This window comes from Dreissena polymorpha, chromosome 16, assembly GCF_020536995.1.
Source record: "Dreissena polymorpha isolate Duluth1 chromosome 16, UMN_Dpol_1.0, whole genome shotgun sequence".
NCBI classification, from domain to species: domain Eukaryota; kingdom Metazoa; phylum Mollusca; class Bivalvia; order Myida; family Dreissenidae; genus Dreissena; species Dreissena polymorpha.
Window position 1 is genome coordinate 20,189,572 of NC_068370.1, and position 25,074 is coordinate 20,214,645.

Here is a 25,074-nt window from a genome sequence, read left to right on the forward strand (position 1 = left end):
TAATTTTTCCCAAGGTGCGCAACCTAAAACGTGGCAAGCATCGTCCAGTAACATTCGCACTGTCAGCATTTGACAATCGATATTTAGAAGCAAAGTTGAACAAAGAAGTATTTTCCATATTTTAAGCATAGTAGTTAAGAATGTTTGTTCTGAAAATGTCTGTACTGTTTGCAGGTAAAGTTTCTCTATCCTTTTTCGCCTTTAAAATTCTGTAACGCTGTTCTGGCGGTCGTGTATTTAAGTAAACAATTTCTCTTGATTTCCATACTAGTTGAAGATGTCCCAATCTGGCTGCGGCTTCTTGTGCGGATAAACGACGTGACTTTAAAACACATTTTCCAATCAAGTACAACTGTTTTTTCAAAGACCAACCTTGCGGGTGTAATGCAATATTTTGAATAACTTTTCCAAGTGCATCTTTTAAATCATGTGGCTCTGCTTTTGTTATGTAACTGCAGACATAATATGCCAATCCATGACTTCCACTTACCAGCTGAATGTCCATATTTGCACGCCATCTTCGAAGAATAACATAATTGTATGCATTTACATATTGGTCATATGCTGTTCTAACAGTTTCATAAAACCTACCTCTACAGCTTGGATTTGTGAAATTTACATTTTGCAAAAGATGTGTTTGACTAGTGACTGGTCTTGGAAAACCAAAACGACATGATGAACGTTTTTTGTTACAAGTGTATGTGTGGTGATGAATTTGCAACCGGGAAACTAAGGTGTGAAGCTGAAGATCTCTGTCTTTAGAAGGAATAGTAGTTGAAATACAAGAATCTATAAACTGTGTAATCTCAGCTGAACTGGAAGACTGCAAATTTGGACCATCAGCTATCCACAAGAAGATGTGTAAGTGAGGGCTTCCACGATTCTGGTACTCAACTCTAGAAAAATGGTCAATCACATTGCCAAATGGAGATTCTGAACCCTTAATAACATTTTTGAGTAAACTTTTCCACCTCCTTTCGAAATGAATGGAAGTTAACAATGGGTCTTTTATCATACTTGCACTACCTGAAGGGAGGTCAACACATTGCTGGTATGTCCGACTAGTAAGCAACATGTCTAACTCAGGCCAATGACAATCATCTGCTGAAAGAGTAATAAATAATGTTGGTGGACCAATGCATTTTACAATTGCGAGCAAGTCGTGTAATACATCCGTCCAATAAGCAACAGTTCCCTTATATTTTTCATAAACATGTAAGAATTTGCATTAATGTCTGATGTGAAATGAGAACTTGATAAATTACCCACTGTAAGTGATAATCCTTTCTTCAATCTCATTTGTATTTCAATATCATTAGCCAATGTTGTCTGTTCGAAATGGTTTACTGCATACATAAGATATGGTATATCTTTGCGCCATCTGTCACACCTGTTATATAGTCTCAATTGAAAGTATTGCAAGACAGTAAGCGACAAAGTCCGTTGCTCAGTCAATCCACCTTTGCCTAAAGGAAACAATGCTGGATACGCCAATTCCTCACCATGTGGAACATCGGAAATCCAAACAGGCTGATTGAACTGAGTGGGCAAGCAGAACAATTTCCTATCTTGAATAAGACCTTGAATGTCAACACCAGGCAATACATAGTCAGTAGGCACAACAGAACACTGTGCAACATTGGTGAAAGTTTCTTATAATTGTAAATCAATATCACCTAGGTCAGATTCCACAGTTGCTGTTGCAGATGTTGAATCAGTAGAGCACACTGGAATGTTAGGAAAATTTAAATACAATACATTGTTCTTCCTAAGCCATTGCAATGCCATCAATACCAGTTGTACGTCAGCAATTTTTCTGTAAGGTACAACCTGCAATTGACATTCTTGTCCATAAGACAATGTTAGAAATTTTGCATCTATTACAGTAAAAAGTTGATCACAATATTTATTAACATCTAAAGGGAAGTGAGTGGTCAAGCCTTTTTCTGCAAACTGACCTCCAGGTAGTACTAAAATAGTCATAAAACTTTGAATTTGAGCAATCATTCTCTTTTCTGCAACATCTAAAACTTTTAAACAACTAGGTACCTCACCAGCTAGCATATTGTTGTACTTGCATGTAGCTGGTACCTTGTTTTTCAATAATGCTGCTGAACACCCTGAACAAAAAGGACTATCAACTTCAAATTGTAGATATATACAGATCTAAAGACGTTTGACCCAAATATGGTTTAATCTTAAATTCAAATCACATTTGCGAGGTTCAGAACAATCATATTACAGTTGTGTGTTTTCTAAAACAGTACTTGTGAAAAAACCTTTGTGTTGCTTTAATTAATTACAAAAACTATACATGGGCTTTTGTATTACCTGATTTATGAACAGTGATTATCAGTTTCTTGAAACTTTCATATTTTTTTAATTGGAGGTTTCAAGCATTTGTGGAAACTTTTCGTGATGCCGACGTGTTGATGTGCAGGCAGCGATGACGCCTAAAGTACCTATCTAGGCTGGAAACTGTTCGTCAGGCCGACATGTTGTAGTGCGGGCAGCGATGACGCCGAAAGAATTTTATCAAAGCTTCCAATTATGCACGACAAATGCACAATCCGAAATACGTGTCCTCGGGCCGTTATGCTCCCTGCGGGCCGATTATCACTGCCCCGCCCGGTTCAGCCGTGTATTATCCTCTAAATATAGACGGTTCTCTTCAGACATATCGAATTAGTTTCGCATTTATCTTTCATATTTATAAAAAAAATCATAAGCATATTCCAAAGGGATATTCCTCATGTCAATAAAATTAGTAGTAAAGCAAGCCAGAGCTTAGGATTCTTAAAACGAAACATTCAATCATTCTTCTAAAATGGAAACTAAGGCAGCGGCATATAACAGCATTGTTAGACCATCCTTGGAATATTGCGCTAGTGTGTGGGACCCTTACCATCAGAAGGATATTGATAAAATTGAAAATGTTCAGCGCCAAGCCGCCAGATTTGTAACGAATAATTACAGCAAGACCCCGGGCACGGTCACACATATAATTAGGGATTTGAATTGGAATACCTTGCAATCAAGAAGACAACAAGCTAGACTCATTTTGTTCTATAAAATAGTATATAATCATGTAGACGTCAATCCCCTACACTATCTCACTCCATACATTAGACACACACGCCATCACCATCACATGGCATACAAAATACCACCAAGTACAGCTGATTACCACAAATTTTCTTTCTTTCCAAGAACAGTTGTACAATGGAACACACTTCCATCTTATGTAGTCAGCGCTGATACGATCCGGATTTAAATCTGCGCTGCCTACATCAGTGTTCCATTCTTAGTTCACATGTTTCTGATTTTATCCTGTTTTTAACTCTAATAATATTCTCACCACATGCACAGTAGTATATGTATATATTTAAGTCATAAGAGCTTAAGGTGTTAGGTTTTGCACCTTTTTTATCACTGTTGATAGGATTTTTCTGAGTGGATTGAGTAACTCGGGTAACCTATCAATCTATTTCTTTTTTAACCTCCCACGCATGGCCATAATGTATCAGTATTGAACATAATCATTATTATAAAAGAAAGAAGAAGAAAGAAAAAGATAAGAAAATGTTTCGGTAATTCGTTTTTAATTTACTTCAGTACATACATTTGTATGCATTGCCTGCTTACTATAACAGTATTCCACAACGATTTCTGCATTTCTGATTCACTAAAAAGAGTGTGTTATATCTGGTAAAAGGTGTCGACTAATCGGGAATAGAAGTGCCATTGTCATTGAGATGATCGGTTAAAGAAGTGTCCATGAAAATTTGGCATCCGACTCTTTAAACATTTGAATTTTCTCAAATGCGTTCGTAAACTAAAATGTAACATGTTGTCACATTAATGGATATATTGAACTTTTATTTCGTAAAGTAAGCACGTTCATGGTTTATTTCTAAGTATTTTTATTTTGTTCAAATATGTACTGATCATCCAATTCATGCTGATTATCGATGGAATTTTATCGTTTTTTATATTCATTCATCGTTTCTTTCTTCGCAATACGAAGTGCTATGCCATTAATCGGTCAAACAATGGCCCGTGTCTAAAACCCGAATGAACAGAACATAAATGTAAAAATGCTGAAGAACTCTCGATCTCGCGCGTGGCTTTTGTTATTCTCTGTTATCGAAGTGTCATCTGTTATCAAAGTATCCGCATATACGGCGTGATACTGTTCACTACCCACGATAAAACTGGGTCTCACTCATGGGCGTAAGAATGAAATCATGACTCAATACGGAATAGTTAACAGAATCTCACGAGCATAGTGGCAAGAAAATATAAACCACACCGGGTAAAGATAAACATAAACGAGGACTAAGATGGCCTTTAGTCGCTCATGTGAGTTTTGTTGTTCGATGTATGTAACATTTATTTTGCTTAATAAATCTGATAACTATTTGATCCAATTTATCGTGTGGTGACGGTGTGGTGCGGTCTCGAACCTGCTTCCCAAGTTGTGGTGATGCCAGTGCGCTAGATAACGAAATTATTGAATTACAAAAGGACATATTCAAGTATATTTAACTTTAACGCGACCAGGGAATTTCACACATTATCATGCCTTACATAAAGTATTTTTTGTACGTAAATCTTAAGGGTAAGTGATCATTATTTATAGTTATTTATAACAACCCACTTCTACTTTTATAATTGCTGAGACCAAATACAAACTTAACTTAACATGAAACACAAATAAGCTACCGATGTTTATGTCAGAGTCTGGTTAACACCATGTGAACTGCTGGGAAACAAGTAATGCATTAATACCAGAGTACGGGTCGAAAGCGCTGTCTCTAATTTGTGAGCAAAAAGTCTTGCTCGCATATTTTTAATTTGTAGATATTCCGAAGACATATTCATTAAATAGTGATTGAAATAATTTTATGTTATATTTACTGGTTCTCCTAGTACAATTGCCATCATACGTTCTATACTTTCATACAGTTTAAAAGGGGGAATATGTTGCTGTTATTTTGTCAAAGTTGTCTCTATATAACAAAGTACAAGCATGCTAAACTGTACATACACGTCCCGATATTTGCTATTAGACACGCTCTCAATAAATTTAAATGGTATGTGTTTATTTTAAACTTGCGATGTCAAAAACGATTACATAATTTTGAAAAATAAGTTGTTTCGAAGGTTATGCAATGGCGAACAACTGCAGTGCTGTCATCACTTTGATTATGTTTTAGTTGAAAATAACCTGCTCACAAGGGAAAGAACTTCTGTAATGCGATGCACGTGAAGTTTTTATTTGAACATATTTAACAATGGTAAGAGAGAATCGTGAATCAACAACTTGACATACTAATTATCGTCATGCTGATCGTTTTATCTTGATTTTGCATGAAAAATGTAATCAAGTCATCTTTGCAGTCTTTTTTTATATTGGATATGTATGTCGGATAGACATTTCGGATACAGTCAAGTTACCATTACCGGATAACAGGGTTTTTTCTGCCTATTTTGGGAAAAGGAGTCTGACCAAATTGGGAATTTTTTATCCACAAAATTGTCCATTTGGGGAATTTTTGCTTCGATGAAACGGCTCATTTTGGGAAAACATTGTGAATAATCATGCTTAAATAAGTCAGTGGTTTAACAAATAAATCTGTAACTGCAATTTTGTTTTTCAGTTACAGTTACACTCTGAGATAAGAACTGAACAGTCAAAAACTTCTAGCAGATATAGCTGTTAGCCGGGTTGAACATATCTCCCCATAAGCATACCTGATCTGTTTTTTAACCTGTTTTTAAATAATAACACACTTTTTCTCTTTTTATATCTTTTTATTTCAGTCTTACTAACATTCTTGTTGGTTGACGCGCGACATGTCTATGTCCCCAGAAGGGGTTTGACCTTACTGGAAGATAGATAGATATTTTTTACCAAAACAAACACTGGTTAGTCACACAAGTTACAGCATAATTTTTCTCTGCTTTTTGTTTTTGAAAGCATCACAAAGCACCTCCAATGTTTGTCATTCAGGTCTAGACCTTCAATGCAGGTAATCATGAGTAAGTTTGGTTTGTGTAAATGTGCTGCGTAATGGGGAGCACAGCAGGTTCATGGTGCTGAATCCTTGGTCAACCACAGCAGTGCTTTTTGGTATGATACACATAAGCTGGACGAGTTGGAACATTAATAATCTAATAATCATAAGTCATAAGACACTTCTTTCTAATTTTTTTGTCCCCTACCGGAGGGGACTTATGGTTTGTGCTTTGTGAGTCTGTCTGTCTGTCACACTTTTCTGGATCCTGCGATAACTTAATAAGTTCTTCATATTTTTTCATGAAACTTGAAACATGGATAGAAGGCAATATGGACATTATGCACGTCATTTCATTTTGTTTGTACGTCAAAAATTCTGGTTGCTATGGCAACAAATAGACTAGAAATACTGCTGAAAAAGGTGGTTTTCTGGATCCTGCGATAACTTTAAAAGTTCTTCATATTTTTTCATGAAACTTAAAACATGGATAGATAGTAATATGGACATTATGCACATCATTTCATTTTGTTCCTACGTAAAAAATTCTGGTTGCTATGGCAACAAATATATAAAAAATTCTGACAATGGTGAAATTTCTGACAATGGTGGAGCCGGTAGGGGACATATATTGCCTGGCAATAGTCTTGTTTTTTTTTGTTATGCTCCCCCAAAATTTATTTTGGGGGGAGCATATAGTCGCCGCTTCATCTGTGTGTCCGTCTGTGCACAATTTTTGTCCGGGCTATTTTTCGGCAACTAAAGACCGGAATTCAATGAAACTTTATGGGAAGCTTCAATATCAAGAGGAGATGTGCATATTATCAGCGGGTTCTGGTCGGATGATTTTTTCACAGAGTTATGGCCCTTTGAAATTTTCTTAAAAAAAATTATTGTCCCCCCAACTTCTGTGCCATCAAGACGTTTCCTTTTATCTGAATATATAGTGCAATATTGTGACAAAAAAAACCTTTGGGGAGCATCACCCGTCTCCAACGATTTCTTGTTGTTTTTTTTGTCCCCTACCGGTTTCACCCGAGGGGACTTATGGTTTGTGCTCTGTGTGTCTGTCTGTCTGTCTGTGAGTCTGTCTGTCTGTCACACTTTTCTGGATCCTGCGATAACTTTAAAAGTTCTTCATATTTTTTCATGAAACTTGAAACATGGATAGATGGCAATATGGACATTATGCGCGTCATTTCATTTTGTTCCTACGTCAAAAATTCTGGTTGCTATGGCAACAAATAGACTAGAAATACTGCTGAAAATGGTGTTTTTCTGGATCCTGCGATAACTTTAAAAGTTCTTCATATTTTTTCATGATACTTGAAACATGGATAGATGGCAATATGGACATTATGCACGTCATTTCATTTTGTTCCTACGTCAAAAATTCTGGTTGCTATGGCAACAAATAAAAAGATAATCCGACAATGGTGGAATTTCTGACAATGGTGGAGCAGGTAAGGGACATATATTGCTTGGCAATAGTCTTGTTTAAATTGGGATTTTTTTTTATAATTTCGGTTTGGGATCAGGTCCGTTTGCTTTGGGAATGCCTCCGTTTTCCGGAGGCGCAGACAGTGCTGAAAACCCCCTGGATCAGTAGCGTAATTAAGTTGATCTGGTGAAAAGCAATACATGTTTTGAGACTTCTTTTACACTAGTTTGATTTAATATTACCTTTGCTTACTGATTCAGCACATAGTCTTATTTTTAAAAGATGCAAAATGTATTTGTGATACCTTTTTTTCGCCGCAGAATTCATGCATTAACAGATCAGTTGTAGCCATAACGGATCACATGACTGAAACAACTCAGTGGGGCATCTAACACGCTATTTGAACTGTCGAAACATTAAATGTTTTGTTTACAATGACAAAGTTACATCGCCAGTTATAAATTATGTTCATTTTTATGCCCCCTTTCGAAGAAAAGGGGGTATATAGTTTTCGCACCGTCAGTCTGTCTGTCTGTCAGTCTGTCACACTTCGTGTCCGCTCTCTAATTCAAATAGTTTTCATCCGATCTTTACCAAACTTGGTCAGAAGTTGTATCTAGACAATATCTAGGTCAAGTTCGAATATGGGTCATGCCGGGTCAAAAACTAGGTCACGGGGTCACTTAGTGCATTTCAAGGATTTAGCATGGTGTCCGCACTCTAATTGAAGTAGTTTTCATGTGATCTTTACCAAACTTGGTCAGAAGTTGTATCAAGACAATATCTAGGTCAGGTTCGAATATGGGTCATGCCAGGTCAAAAACTAGGTCGAGGGGTCACTTAGTGCATTTCAAGGATTAAGCATGGTGTCCGCTCTCTAATTAAAGTACATGTAGTTTTCATCTGATCTTTACCAAACTTGGTCAGAAGTTGTATCAAGACAATATCTAGGTCAAGTTCGAATATGGGTCATGCCAGGTCAAAAACTAGGTCACGGGGTCACTTAGTGCATTTCAAGGATTTAGCATGGTGTCCGCTCTCTAATTGAAGTAGTTTTCATCTGATCTTTACCAAACTTGGTCAGAAGTTGTATCAAGACAATATCTAGGTCAAGTTCGAATATGGGTCATGCCAGGTCAAAAACTAGGTCACGGGGTCACTTAGTGCATTTCAAGGATTTAGCATGGTGTCTGCTCTCTAATTGAAGTACATGTAGTTTTCATCTGATCTTTACCAAACTTGGTCAGAAGTTGTATCAAGATATCAATATCTAGGTCAAGTTCGAATATGGGTCATGCCGGGTCAAAAACTAGGCCACGGGGTCACTAAGTGCATTTCAAGGATTTAGCATGGTGTCCGCTCTCTTGTTTATGTGGCTTTCCCATTTATTTTGATATTCTAAGACATTTTTATGCCCCCGAAGGAGGGCATATAGTGATCGGACTGTCCGTCCGTCTGTCTGCGCACTTTGCGTTTAGATTTCGAAAAATGCTCATAACTTCTATGTCGCTTCAGATTGCAATTTCATATTTGGCATGCATGTGTATATGGACAAGGCCTTTCCATAGGCACAAAAATTTTGACCCCTGTGACCTTGACCTTGAACTTAGGGTCCGCGTTTAGGTTTCAAAATCTGCGTTTAGGTTTCGAAAAAAGCTCATAACTTCTACCAAGTGTTTATAGGGGGCATAAGTCATCCTATGGTGACAGCACTTGTTTTGTTATTAATTGTTTTATATATGTGATCTTGTATCCGCATGGTGTTCTTGTGTGAATTATCTGTTGAAAATCCTAAAAAGATCGAAAAGAAATGGGCATTTTATAAACCATGTAAATTGTTTGAATCATATCTAATCATCGATATTGAACATGGAACATAAATAAAACATTAAGATTGAGATCACTTATTGAAAGAATCAACAAGATTTGCATATATTTTGATATAATATATTATCAATACGCATATTATCACGCTTGATCCGTTATTGCCCTAATTCTTCATTTCATTTAAGGTGTTGAAAAATCTTAAACACAACTCAAAACTGGAATTGACTTTTGCAGGCAGAAAGACTACTAAATGGCCTTTAAATTAATGCGTAAAATTCTTACTTTGCAACAGAGTTATAGCATGTGTCCGCGAAAAATGTTCAACCTCCCTCGAATTGGAAACAGTAAGGAAATCAACAAAGCCGTATATACATGTCAGCAAACCATACTGAAATGTTTGACAAAGAGTAGCTCCGATTACCACTCAATTGATGCGTTTTAAAGAACAAGCCTTGAAGATGCTGTGTGAAAATATCATCTAAAAATGTCAACTATTTATCGCGATACGCAGTCTTGAACATCAAAGTGATCTGCTATGGGTAATGATACGGTAATGGTAACTTGACTGTACTTTATTATGATTGTTTAGTCGTGGGTAATTTTCATAAAGTTGTGACATCACACATATTTTATATGATAATAGGTGGTACCTAATACATTTGTATACGGGCAAAAGCTTAGATATTTGATTACCGTAAAAATGCAGTCATAAGTCGAGATTTCTTTGCTCCAAAAACTGATTAAAATGATAGAGTCGACTTATGAGATAGTTAATGAAAAAAAATCTAGGTAGATCGATCCCCGCGTCGTCGCGGTTATGGTTGTTTAAGTTGTTGTTGTCATGAAAACTAGTTGATTTACAACGCAAAACGTCTAATTTGAACTGACGCGAACTAATTTAATCATATTTTTCAACTTCGCTTTTGCTTTATTTTGATAATTTAATCCAAAGGTGAATGTTAGCAAGTTGTTTTTATGCGAAGAGGGGGTATATTGTTTTGCACATGTCGGTCTGTCTGTCTGTATGTCTGTATGTCCGTCCACCAGATGGTTTTCGGATAATAACTCAAGAACGCTAAGTCCTAGGATCATGAAACTTTACAGGTAGATTGATCATGACTTGCAGATGACCCCTATTGTTTTTGAGGTCACTAGGTCAAAGCTCAAGGTCATGGTGACTCGAAATGGTAAAATGGTTTTTGGATGATAACTCAAGAACGCATACGGGGCCAACAGGGCGAACTCTGAACAATATAACTGAAGCAACTGGTCTGTAATCCTAAATCTATAATTATCAGTCCAATGAAACATCATCATTTGAGTAAAATAAAGTGGATCAGTAAAAATATTATTAGAATATGAGATTTTTTGTATATTTTGTATATTAAATATTGTGTTCATGTTTAATTTTGTTGATTAATATAAATATAAGCAGGACAGGGGAGGTAATACACTATTATATCTTTCTTATATACAGAGGAAACAAATGCAATAAGTTTAAAATCATGTTTAATAAATAGAGGATATTTGTTCATGTCAGTGTGAGATCATTTGTTATTTTTTTCATTGTCCCTTGACATATTGCTTTTATATTTTGCATACTTGTTTACCAACATCAACTCAACCTATAAACAAGAGCAGACAACTCTATCAAGCAATGTGTCATAATTATTGCCCCTTTTATACTTAGAATATGCATATTATTGATAAATCTATGTTAAAGTTTGCGTACTATCCCAAATATTTCCTATATCCTTTGACATATTGCTTTTATATGTTGCATACTTGTTTACCAACATGACCCCAACCTATTAACAAGAGCAGACCACTGTATCAAGCATTTTGACATAATTATGGCCCCTTTTACACTTAGATAATTGAACATTTTGCTTAAATTGCCATAACTTCTTTATTTATGATCACATTGTATTATTACTTTGACAAAACAACACTTACCTGAATACCACAATGGATTCCACCCAAACAATACCCCACGCCCCTACCAGAATCCCTCCCCCCCCCCCCCCCAACCTCACCCCCCCCCCCATTTTTTTTTTTTTTTAAACATCATCTAATAAATTACCAAACCCCACATTATACCCCCCTCTCACTCCCCCCATCCCCCTTACCCCCCCCCCAACCCCCCCCCAATTTTTTTTTATGTCCCCCACTATAGTAGTGGGGGACATATTGTTTTTGCCCTGTCTGTTGGTTGGTCTGTCTGTCTGTCTGTCTGTCTGTCTGTTTGCGCCAACTTTAACATTTTGCAATAACTTTTGCTATATTGAAGATAGCAACTTCATATTTGGCATGCATGTGTATCTCATGAAGCTGCACATTTTGAGTGGTGAAAGGTCAAGGTCATCCTTCAAGGTCAGAGGTCAAATATATGTGGCCAAAATCGCTCATTTTATGAATACTTTTGCAATATTGAAGATAGCAACTTGATATTTGGCATGCATGTGTATCTCATGAAGCTGCACATTTTGAGTGATGAATGGTCAAGGTCATCCTTCAAGGTCAGAGGTAAAATATATGTGGCCCAAATCGCTTATTTAATGAATACTTTTGCGATATTGAAGATAGCAACTTGATATTTGACATGCATGTGTATCTCATGGAGCTGCACATTTTGAGTGGTGAAAGGTCAAGGTCAAGGTCATTCTTCAAGGTCAGAGGTCAAATATATGTGGCCCAAATCGCTTATTTTATGAATACTTTTGCGATATTGAAGATAGCAACTTGATATTTGGCATGCATGTGTATCTCATGGAGCTGCACATTTTGAGTGGTGAAAGGTCAAGGTCATCCTTCAAGGTCAAATATATGGGTCAAAATTGCGCATGTAATGTCACTTCTGCAATATTGAAGCTAGCAATTTTATATTTGAAATGCGTGTGTATCTCAAGGAGCTGCACATTTCGAGTGGTGAAGGGTCAAGGTCATCCTACAAGGTCAAACATCATATAGGGGGACATTGTGTTTCACAAACACATCTAGTTTTTTTTTAAACATCTAATAAATTACCACACCCCACATTATACCCCCCCCTCTTACCCCCCCCTACCCCCCCCCGCCCCCCAAATTATTTATTTTTTTTCCTTTTTTTATTTTTGAAAGATAGTCTAATAAATAATTTAATATGAACAATTTCCGAATGATGGCTTACGTTATACAAGCACTCGAATAGTCGAGCGCGTTGTCCTCTGACAGCTCTTGTTAGGTCACTAGGTCAAAGGTCAAGGTCACAGTGACTCGAAATAGTAAAATGGTTTCCGGATGATAACTCAAGAATGCTTACGCCTAGGATCATGAAACTTCATAGGTACATTGATCATGACTGGCAGATGACCCCTATTGATTTTCAGGTCACTCGGTCAAAGGTCAAGGTCACAGTGACTCGAAATGGTACAATGGTTTCCGGTTGATAACTTACATTAGGTCAAAGGTCAAGGTCACAGTGACAAAAAACGTATTCACACAATGGCTGCCACTACAACTGACAGCCCATATGGGGGGCATGCATGTTTTACAAACAGCCCTCGTTTTTTACTTGAATTGTAAACAAAGAGTCAGTTGAAGTCTTCCGAAAATTTGCACTCTGTGTGAAATGACAGTTTGATGTCATCAAAGGAAAGCCGCTTCCTGTCTGAAGCCATAAACAAATTTCTCGCCAACAAAATTGGCTTCCTTTGTCTAGCAATCAACATGCCGAACCAATTGAGTGTTTGTTACTCAATGGCAATCATCCAATTAAATAATAGCATGTGCATAGCTCCGCCTTCAAATCTTTTGCAGAGAACGGAGGTGGAGTTTAACGGTTAATTGAGCAAGTGTTTTACACAAGTTGAGTTCCGATTTGCCGAAATTACTCAGCCTAAACATTCCAACGACGAACACATTTATCAATCATTTTCCGAGAAATTCTGATAAGTTCCGATTTACAAACTTTCTGTACAGTTCATAACTATGGCGGACGCTTGTGTTTACAAAATTCCTAAACACTTATATCGTAAATAATTGCACAGTGTTTTGTTGGATTAATGAAACTAATTATAAAATTGCAAGGTAATTCTATTTTTATCTACTATAATATCGGGTTTGTATAATATAATTAACATCTTTAACAATATAGTTGCGTCACAGACTCTGAAATAAATTTTATGGTGTCGCAATTTTACTGACGATGATTTTCCTATTGTCTGTAATTTTATCCCGACTTATAAAGTGCACATACACAAATTGTCACATTTTCTAACCATTTTTATACCCCCGACGTATGAGCGGGTAGACCTGTGACTGAGTTTTTACGGTACCATGTATTGTTATAAATATATGAAAATTATTTTTTACTAAACATTACAAGACTTTTAATAAAAACGTAATGCATAAAAAAATTTTTTTATATTTTTTTGCTTGATGAAAAAAAGTGTTTTATATCAGCCAAGCTTTAAAATCTTTTATCTTATAAGTGTGTGCTTTTTTAGCCTCTGTAATGCAAAGCTGGTTCAGTCGTATACATATTGCTATTCAATAGCATATTACAAAATTGGAATTTGAAAGTTTGTAACCCCTCTGATTAGATAAAAGACTAGTTTGCTACTCATAAATGACTGTAAGTTAAATTGTGTTAAACAATTCTGTAGTAAAATGCAGTAAATATGAGTTTGTTGTTTCAGTTGCCATTGTCACTCCTGCGCACTGCTGTCAACCACCCAATGGTAAAACATGAATATGTGTTTTGGAGCCTTTCATTTTGAGCATTTCATTTATGCAGACTGGAGTTATGTGGGCTTTCTTTGTTTTAAACTGCTTAGCCCTTCCTATTCAACCTGCGCATGTTTCATTGATACGATTTCCCATAATAGTAAAATCTGGACCAGTGGTTTTTTTTTACAATTTTGGGAATGAGGCCCGGTCCCTTTGGATTGGAAAAATGGTGGCGTTTTGATAAAAATTGGGAAATTATCGGTGTTTTTGGTGCTAACAAATGCTTCAAAAATTTGAATAAGAGTGTTTTAAATACTATATTTAACAAGGTGTTAGTAACTTGTAGAGCTTGATAGGGGATAAACTAAAATTAATGTTGACATCTTAAAAAGAAACTTTTTTTTCTCTGAAACTTTTAATTGGGAAATTTTAGGTCCCATTCGGGAAAAATATTTTATTTTTTCAATCGGAAATGAAGCCGGATACTGGCCCTGATTTTAATCAGAAAAAAACACTGTGAACCATTCAAACAAAAATGCCATACATCCCAAAATCAGTGGGACAGTCCTGCTTTTGGGATGGATGTTCAGTTGTTCCAAGTAATATTTTCAAAAAGGAATTCTCACGTCCGGATTGGACTTTAATTCCAGCAAATCTCAAAGTAGTAAATAATATCATATCCTTATTTAATTTTGGGGCTTCCATATTGTTTCAAATTGCAATGTTTTGCTTCAGAATAATGTTATAAAAGTCAGGTGTACATTTGGCATCATATATTGTATCCAGCTACTTTCAGGGCTATATATTTTATTTACAGTTGGTAGAGTTAAAAAATGGAGAAACTTACAATGGACATCTAGTGAGCTGCGATAACTGGATGAACATCAATCTGAGAGAGGTGATCTGCACGTCCAGAGTAAGTGAGGAGTTAACCTCACCCCAACACCCCCCCCCCCCCCCCAATATGTACAGCCATGTTGAAAATTACAAAGCCTGAATTGATGAACTTAAGTCACGTTTTCATTACTCAATCCTGATGAAAATTGATCAGAATGTTCATCTTGCCATTGTCTAGGCTGTGTTCGTATCTTGGTAACATGCTTCCATAAACAAGGTCACCAGGTCAAAGTTTAAACTCTGTAACAATCTTAGAGGCCACATGAATGACTCACTCTTAATGAAACTTGGTCACGCTGTTTATCTTTGCATTTTCTTGCCTTAGTTTGAATTTGGGTAGTGTGTGTCCAAAAACAAGGTCAACAGCTCAGATATATCATTTATATAGACAATCCCAGAAATCGATAACTCCCGGATTACCACCCCTTAATATTCTCATGCGCCACCATGACCGTACTGAAGAATAATGCAGGGACCTATATGCTTGTATAGGTCCATGAACAATAAAACGGTATGACGCGATTTTATAAAATATATTTGAAGATTTTTATGGATTCTGTTATTGATAGGATAATCTAGTCATATCACAGTTCGTATTATTTAAATAAATATTTTATCAGGTTCATCTGCATGGTTTTAGAGTCATTAAACCAGATCTACATCTCTCATAAAACTCAGCATGAACAGGAACAGGAATATGTTTGTATAGGTCCCTGGCATGAATTAGGCCTTGATTGTCATTTGACATGTTATTAGAAGGTGATGCATGGTATCTTATCTTATTAACAGCATCAACACGTGTGGAGATATATGGTGTCACAGATATGCCAATTAACACTTTTAATCCTTCATTTGGACATTGTCTCCCACTGACGGAATGCTTTCATTCCTCGAGGTGTTTTTTATGCCCCCGGATCGAATGATCGGGGGTATATTGTTTTTGGCCTGTCTGTCATTCTGTCACTCTGTCATTCTGTCCCAAAACTTTAACCTTGGTCATAATTTTTGCAATATTGAAGATATATTAACTTGATATTTGGCATGCATGTGTATCTCAAGGAGCGGCACATTTTGAGTGGTGAAAGGTCAAGGTCATCCTTCAAGGTCAAATATATGGCTTCAAAGCAGTGCAGTAGGGGGCATTGTGTTTCTGACAAACACATCTCTTGTTTTACCATTATCTTGCTTAAATTGACAATCTGTAATAAACAAAGAAAACCATCACGTTCATGTTTAAATAGTTAATTTTAAATCTAAATTTTATAGTGAAAATTTAAGAAAGAAATTAATACGTTTACGGAATATAGCGAACATAATTGGGGCTATTTAAGTTTACATATGTGTCATTTTAAGCATTTTTATCGAAATTTTAGATTTTATTAAGAAAGTAAAGCAAGCAATCAGTTAAGTAAATATTGAGAACAAGGCCAACACAGCTTGTTCAGGCTACAGACTTTGATTCTAACATTACAATGGTATTGAAATAAAAAAATAAAAATAAAGCTATAAGCAATAGCAGATATTCACTTTTCAAAAAAAAAAACTGCCATGAATATCCACTGGACTAGTTCATTTAAAATCCCAAAATTTATTTCCAGCTAGAGCTTTTTGTTTAAGCTTGGAAGCGATTTTTAAATAAAAGATATTAATACATTACAAAAACACTTAAGTTTTAGACTAAACCATATACTTGATAATAAAAAGTTTGCCTCCATGAAATCGTACAGAGTTTCGCGTATAAATATTTCCGGACCCATTTTAGTTTAAATTAATCACAAACTTTTTTCAGCTATAGATTTTACATTACCTTAAAAATGACACTTAAATAAGAAATATTAATAACAAAAAAATAAATCTTTAGAAAAACAAAGATATGTACTATAACCTTTATAATTATCTTCGCATAATAAAATTCAATAAAGAAATAATTGTGTTTTAAGCAAAGGCATAGCTGAAAGGAGTACTTAAAAAAATACAGCAATTTCAGCCTTATTTACTCTAAGTTTTCTGACACTTAAAAATAATAGGCTGGCTATTGTTTTAAAAGTGAACTTACGGTGAAATAACTTGGACTTATGGTGAAGTAGATCAGAGTTTATATTGAACATTTACGAAGATTGAAGAATGCCAGAGTGTGCGTTGATTCAAATTCTGAAATTGAATAAAATTAAATAACAAAAAATATGTGCAGAATTTTATAGGCAAAAATTTGTTAAAATTTGAAAATAACTGCCAGAAATCTAGATCAAAAATGACCTTATTCTGCTACTCTGAAAACTAGTCTTTCAAAATCAAAATGTTTGTGTCAGTGCATATTGCTAATTGTCTTTGAATAATGTGAGTGAAAAATACAAAAATGCCATTGAAAAACAAATGAAAGATGATGAAGATCTGTTTGCTTGGGTCTATTGATCTTAAAAATCTTATTTTAAAAAAAGGAACAATATCTTCCAAGAACAGCAGCATCCCATGTTATTTATGATATACATACTTTTGAGTGTTTGTTAAATGAGTGATTTATTGTGTCCTGCCTACAGGATGGAGACAGATTTTGGAGAATGCCTGAGTGTTACATCCGTGGCAGCACAATTAAGTACCTGCGTATTCCAGACGAAGTGATAGATATGGTGAAGGAGGAGGTTATACAGAAATCCAAGGGTCGCGGGGAGATGAAGGGCCGAGGTGGGGGCCAGAGGGGGCGGGGAGCCAGAGGTAACACACACATTTCTATTGCAGTCCACTTCAAAAACACTCTGCATTCTTTCATTCAAATATCTCCTAAACCTATGGGCAGATTTAAGGAAACTTAACTGAAATGATTCTTGGTTTTAAAGTTCTTCAAAATAGTTTTGGTCAACTGCACATGCAAGCTAAACGTAGATTTTAAAAATGACACTTAATAATTGTTCTTTGGAAACCACAAATGTCATATTTTTAGAGGTGGTCCTCTATTATTTTTGTTTTAATCAATTCCTTCTGGTAAACAGATCACACCCAAGGGGTCACTGGATTTATAAGACTAATGTAGTAAATAAATAGTAATAACTTCAATAAATCTTAAAATTGTCCCTGATCTTTAATATTTGGTATAAAACCTCAGATAGATGTTCTCTATAAAGATAGTTCTTTCATGCCATGGCACCAATCAATGCCATGCCCCATGGGCACATGATTTATTTTGTCTTATAATGTAACTTTTAGAATCTTTTCTTAAACTACAAGGGTCTGTTATTTGGTGTGTACGCTTGTCTTCTGGTCCTTTTCAGAATTTGTTAATAAGATGCCCATGGGGTTAAAATAGCAACGCCACTTGTGGCTTACATAGTGAATAAGATAAGAAAATATCTCTGTTGTCTGTTGGTCAAATCATGCTTAGATAAAAAAAAAGCCACGCCTCACTGGTTCTTCAGACTCCAGAACCACATTGCTGTCAAAATGCTGTATCCATTGTCAAGGCTCTATGTCTGTGTAAAAGCGGGGTATTAATGACTGTCAAATATAGCTCCAGTCTGTTCCAGAAAGAAACACACAAATTGTGCTGTTAGTACAAATTGAATTACTTTGTGTCTGGTATGGAAATATACATAGTTTATTGTAATGCTTCTGTTTTGCTTGCAGGTGCGTTTGGTCGTGGCGGTGGGCGAGGAGGAGGCGGGCGTGGTGGTGGGAGCAGGCCAGGAAAGGGGCGGGGCGAGTAGAATCATACAGAGACCTGAAGGGGGAAGTCAGCATTAACCCAGTTGACATTGAACAGCAAACAATAACATGGTGTCTTGTGTATGAAATCTTATGTGCAGATAAAATGTCAAGTTTTGCACTCAATTGACTGATTTCAAACAATATGTGAGTTTTTTCAAGCAAAATCTAAAACAAATGCACAGTCATCAATGTATACTGATACTAATGCTATTGATTTCATTCAAGTACCCATGATGCCCAAATGATGCTATGTCTGTGGAAACTGTAGATCATGTTCACATTACTGTGAATACATTCTGATATCATGATGTTCTGCTTAAAATGATGAATTTCATTTTGTCTGGATATATGAAAGGTTATTAACTTGTATGTTTAAAAAGTTATATTGTTCATCTTTGATGTGCATATCACTAACTTAAGTCTGATCTATGAGTTTAATTCTATATTGTCTTCTGTTTTTGATAAATATTCTTAGATTAAAATAAAACATTAAAATTATTTAGCTTTCTTATTGTTCACACATTTATGGCTCTGTTCTAAAAAAATTGTCATTTATGACAAGATTAATTTTCATATTCTTATAGAAAATGTTTTTGAATTATATTGGAGACTGCAACTTGTCTTGCTATACTGGTCCTAAAGTGTTAGTGAATTCTAGCAGTTTCTCCTAAAGTATGATAAAGGTTATTTTACCTAAAGACATAGCTTTTGACCCCAAGTGACCCTGCTCCAAACTGGATCTTCATATTTATCAAACAAATGAAATTTCTGAACATCTTCATGAAACTTGGTAAACATAATACTTCCAATGATCTCACAGATGAGGTAGAAAAATGGGTTTCTAACGCTCTTTTCAATTGCAAAACATGGCTGAAATGAGGCTTGGTAGTTTTTATGCCCCCAGTAGGGTGGCATATAGCAGTTGAACTGTCTGTCTGTATGTCAGTCTGTGTGTCTGTCCGAAAACTTTAACATTGGCCATAACTTTTGCAATATTGAAGATAGCAACTTGATATTTGGCATGCATGTGTAGCTCATGAAGCTGCACATTTTGAGTGGTGAAAGGTGAAGGTCATCCTTCAAGTTCAAAGGTCAAAAAACAAAATCAGGGAAGTAACAAGCTTTAAAGGGAGATAATTATACCCCCACAAACGAAGTGTTTTAAACCTCACCATGTTGTCCGCTCTTTAATTCAAGTATTTTTCATCCGATCTTCACCAAACTTGGTCAGAAGTTGTATCGAGATGATGTCTAGGTCAAGTTCGAATATGGGTCATGCCGGGTCAAAAACTAGGTCACGGGGTCACTTAGTGCATTTTAAACATTAAGCATGTTGTCCGCTCTCTAATTCAAGTAGTTTTCATCCAATCTTCACCAAACTTGGTCAGAAGTTGTAAATAGATGATGTCTAGGTCAAGTTTGAATATGGGTCATGCTGGGTCAAAGACTAGGTCACGGGGGTCATTTAGTGTGTTTTAAACCTCACCATGTTGTCCGCTCTCTAATTCAAGTAGTTTTTATCCAATCTTCACCAAAATTGGTCAGAAGTTGTATCTTGATAATGTCTAGGGCAAGTTTGAATATGGGTCATGCCGGGTCAAAAACAAGGTCACGGGGTCACTTAGTGCGTTTTAAACATCACAATGTTGTCCGCTCTCTAATTCAAGTAGTTTTCATCCAATCTTCACCAAACTTGGTCAGAAGTTGTATCTAGATGATGTCTAGGTCAAGTTTGAATATGGGTCATGCCGGGTCAAAAACTAGGTCACGGGGTATCTTAGTGCGTTTTAAACCACACCATGTTGTCCGCTCTCTAATTTAAGTAGTTTTCATCCAGTCCTCACCAAAGTTGGTCACAAGTTTTATCTAAATGATCTCTAGGACAGGTTTGAACATGGGCCATTCCGGGCCTAAAACTAGGTCGCGGGGTCACTTAGTGCGTTTTTTAACATTCAGCTTGGTGTCTGCTCTCTAATTCAAGTTGTTTACATCCGATCTTCACTAAACTTGGTCAGAAGTTTTATGGAGATGATCTTCAGGCCAAGTTACAACATGGGCCTTTCTGGGTCAAAAACTAGGTCAAGGGGTCACTTAGTGCGTTTTAAAAATTGAGCATGGTGTCCGCTGTTTTTTGTAAAGAAGACATGCAAAATATTATGTGTCAATTCGGCATGTGGGGGTATTCATCACGTCTGTGACAAAGCTCTAGTTTATATTTTACATGTATATCATGTGGCAGGTACAGATCACAAGTGAAGTAATATTTTGTAAAGGGATATAATACAAAAATTTTAATTCAAAGCCGCGCAGTAGGGTGCATTGTGTTTCTGACTAACACATGTCTTATTCTTTTGTGGCTTAACCCCTGAATGTCAAGTTCATAGACTATGAGAAGACGTTCAACAGCGTTGACCGGGGGTCCCTCTGGAGACTTCTAACACACTATGAAGTGCCAGATGACCAATATAATCAGGACGTCTTGTGAAGTGATAATCTGCAAAATCGTTCGTGACAGACAGCTCACTGACACTTTTGAAGTGAGAAACGGAGTGAGGCAAGGCTGCTTACTCTCAACTTTCTGTTACTTGCTTGTCATAGACTAGGTGATGAAGACCTCAATGGACAATAAGCGAAATTGAATCCAGTGGACGATCTGCCTCTTTTATTCCGCACCCATCGTCAGATACAGAAAAATACCAACATGGTAGCATCTTACCATCAATAGAGGGAAGCACAAGGTTTTCAAGACCAACGCACCCAACAACTCACACATCACAGTCCAATGCGATGCACTGGAGGAGGTGGACAACTTCTCAGAAGCATCCTGGACAACCATGGAGGAACAGATGCAGACGTCAGAACCCGCATTGGTAAAGCACGAGCAGCCTTCCATCAGCTGAAGAACATCTGGGGATCAAGCGCAATGGGCATCACCACCAAGACGAGGTTATTCCATACGATTGTGAAGCCAATACTCCTCTATGGAGCTGAGACCTGGAAAGCAAATGCCACCAACATAAAGAAAATCCAGGTCTTCATCAGCACATGGCTTAGGAAAATTCTCAAGATCTGCTTGCTAGAAAAGATCATCATCGAGGAGTTATGAAGAAAGAAGAAAGCAGCAGCCCGTTGAGGAAGAAATCCTTCAGAAACGTTGGCGATGGATAGGCCACATCATTCGCAAGCTTGCAAGACGAGCTGGCTTACTAGTATTTGATGCATGATTTTTTTGCCAAATACATTCAACTTTCATGCCCTCGTGGAATTTGTTCATATATTTCTTTAAAATTAGCTGTTGTTCATTTTCCGTCTTAGTGATTTACTTTGCGCTTTTTGCCTGTCTGTCTATGATTCCGTAAACGCAGGTATCATCACAATCTAACGTCAGCAGCAATTTGTTTATGAATAAGACCTTGACCGTGTTATAATCAAAGAAAATGTGTCTTCAAAATCTAGAAACATGTTATACCTCAGTCACAAATAGAGACCTATCAGCGGACGACGTATTTTTCCTCCCATCGGGCTGGCGCCCGGCCGATGATCGCACGGACACAGTACTCTTTGTAGCACTGGGCGGCGTCCGGATTAATTCTAAGTCTCACTTAAAATTTTGCCTGACGTCGGGCCCGGGAAGAAATCGAGTTCAGATAAAAAAAAAGATCGGACGATCAACGCATTTTTTTTCGCCCGACATCGGATTCATTGTACGTGTATCGACAAAAATCAAGGTATTTCCCAAGGACATATACATTGGCCGGCGACCGTCTGATTGCCGGAGGACCTCCGCACGATGACTGACGGACGCCGGACGGAGTTCGTCATGATACACGTACAATGATTCCGATGTCGGGCGATAACCGTGCGTTGATCGTCCGATATTTTTTTGAACTCAACTCGATTCCTTCCCGGGCCAGAATTAATAAAATGTGATGCGTTTTACCATTACGATACTGATACATGTATTTAACTTTCATGTGACATATTTTAGATGACCTTATTTTAAAGTTCTGAGATGGTGAATATATTATAATCGCAAGAAATAGACTTGTGGTGTATAGAAAGGATTGTGCAAATGCAATACACGAAATTATTTCAGTAGAAGTGGTCAATATATATATTTTTTTCTTTTATACGTATGTGGATACATATTATTTATGACTGTTGTATTGGGGAAAGAAATCATTGGTTCACTTAGATAGGTTATTTCCTTTGTTCCTAACTTTGCCTTCTGATCTCGAGTAATGTGATCGTGAATATGTAAAATGCATTACAAATTCATAACGACCCAAATGACTTGTATCATGTTTGTAAGTGCATAACACACTTGAAAATTATTGCAGAGACATCGTGGTAAGAAATTACGTAACACAGATAATGGTTTATTTTAATAAAAACAACGTGAAAAACTAGCAGAATGGCATAAACGGAACGAAACGTGTTATCTTCAGTCATGTTAATATGTCAAACGGAACAAAACGTGTAAATAAGTAGCACTCATAGCAAGCACTAGTATATGTCAGACTTGCCTATGTAGACTTTACAAAAACAAATACAAGCATCAGCTCTACATGTTTTTGTTTGGTTGGTTGTTTTTATTTGCTGTTTGTGTCCGGTTCTGTTGAAGGATTGTTTCTGGCAAAGTCTGCATTTTAACTCATGTGGTCCATGAATGGGGCATGGAATCGCAGTCCTTCTCTAATTTTAAATTCCTAATTACATATACTGCAACGAAAGATGCGCTTATTATCGCCCGGCAAAAACAGTGAATGAATGGTTAAAAGTGCATATCAGAATAAGGTCGACACGACTTAACATACATTAAATTAATTTAAGTATTACTGAAAAGGGCTGATAAACATTCTACTATCTTGTACATCAGCCACACCACAACACTTCTTTTGAAAATATGTGAATTGATTCAGGCAGCAGGTTTTTGTTACAGCATTAGTATACTTCTACATTAAGTAACGTAATTAAGGAAACTCTAATATTGCACCAAATCGCGTGCTATAAAACTATAATATTGAAGTATAAACTTAATAAAAGATGGGTAAATATTTCATGCCATGCTCTTTGACATAGAAAAGAGCAGATTGTCATTTGGAAATCAGTTCCAAAGGGGGAGTGGGCAGGTACATCATTTTTGGGGGCTAATACATCAGTTATCACAGATAAAACGGCATCTGGAAAATTAAATGATCATAATTTTAGTTATAGTTAACTGGACACGTGCGTCAATACTGTGTATTATAAGAGAACATGATACATGTATTTATACATCCAATTGCTCGATCGCCACGTAATTAGACAAAAGATTTGTGGACTGACATCTTTCAATAACTTTTTTATCCCGACGTCAGCGATCTTTTAACACAAACCGATGAAAGCATAAACACAGTAGAACCGAAAGGGCGTATTCATTTAAAAGAAATATAAAGTGGTTGACCGGGTGAAAATATCCGTTACTCCTTCACGAAAAACACGAAAATGACGCCATCTTTGAATTAAGTTCCAACTAACCAAACTTAAACGCAGGAAGCTCCAGTTTACGCACCCCCCCCCCTCCCTTGTATTGGTAGTATACGATGTACTAAACAGGGTGTAAGCAATTGCGTACTAAAATGTGTGTATATGTTTCATATGGATATGCTGAGAGTAGTTACTACTCTCTGCCTATTTATATGAAACATAAACACACATGTTGGTATGGAACGCCATAACTACCTTTAAATGACATCTTATATTGTATGACTATATTTATCATCATATGATATTGATTTTACATTATATGATGTAACTTCGGCATTATACGTTGTTAATTTATGTTAGTTTGATGATAATTTATCATTATAAGATGCTCACGGTCCATTATATGATGATCCTTGTCAATTATATGATGCTCACGGTCCATAATATGATACACATTGTTCATTATATGATGCTCATTGTTCATGATATGATGCTCACGGTCCATTATATGATGATCCTTGTCCATGATATGATGCTCACGGTCCATTATATGATGCTCACGGTCCATTATATGATGCTCACGGTCCATTTCATGATGCTCATTGTTCATTATATGATGCTCACGGTCCATTATATGATGCACATTGTTCATTATATGATGCTCATTGTTCATTATATGATGCTCGAGGTCCATTATATGATGATCCTTGTCCATTATATGATGCTCACGGTCCATTATATGATGCTTACTGTCCATTATATGATGCTCACGGTCCATTATATGATGATCCTTGTCCATTATATGATGCTCACGGTCCATTATATGATGCTTACTGTCCATTTATGATGCTCACTGTCTATTATATGATGCTCACGGTCCATTTCATGATGCTCATTGTTCATGATATGATGCTCACGGTCCATTATATGATGATCCTCGTCCATTATATGATGCTCACGGTCCATTATATGATGCTTACTGTCCATTATATGATGCTCACGGTCCATTAT

General features: G+C 36.5%; 1 protein-coding gene across 1 annotated transcript in view; it reads left to right on the top strand.

The window, feature by feature from the left end:
• The first annotated feature begins 5,217 nt into the window (after positions 1-5,217).
• The window catches only part of LOC127861699 (metalloprotease TIKI1-like), a 90,038-nt gene continuing 70,181 nt past the window's right edge, over positions 5,218-25,074 (top strand). Inside the window, exons 1-6 of the mRNA XM_052400384.1 lie at positions 5,218-5,300; positions 13,968-14,009; positions 14,816-14,914; positions 17,433-17,607; positions 18,514-18,589; positions 21,320-21,464. Coding sequence (XP_052256344.1) covers positions 5,298-5,300; positions 13,968-14,009; positions 14,816-14,914; positions 17,433-17,607; positions 18,514-18,589; positions 21,320-21,464 — 540 coding nt within the window. The 5' untranslated portion in view covers positions 5,218-5,297. The remainder of the gene's footprint in view (positions 5,301-13,967; positions 14,010-14,815; positions 14,915-17,432; positions 17,608-18,513; positions 18,590-21,319; positions 21,465-25,074) is intronic.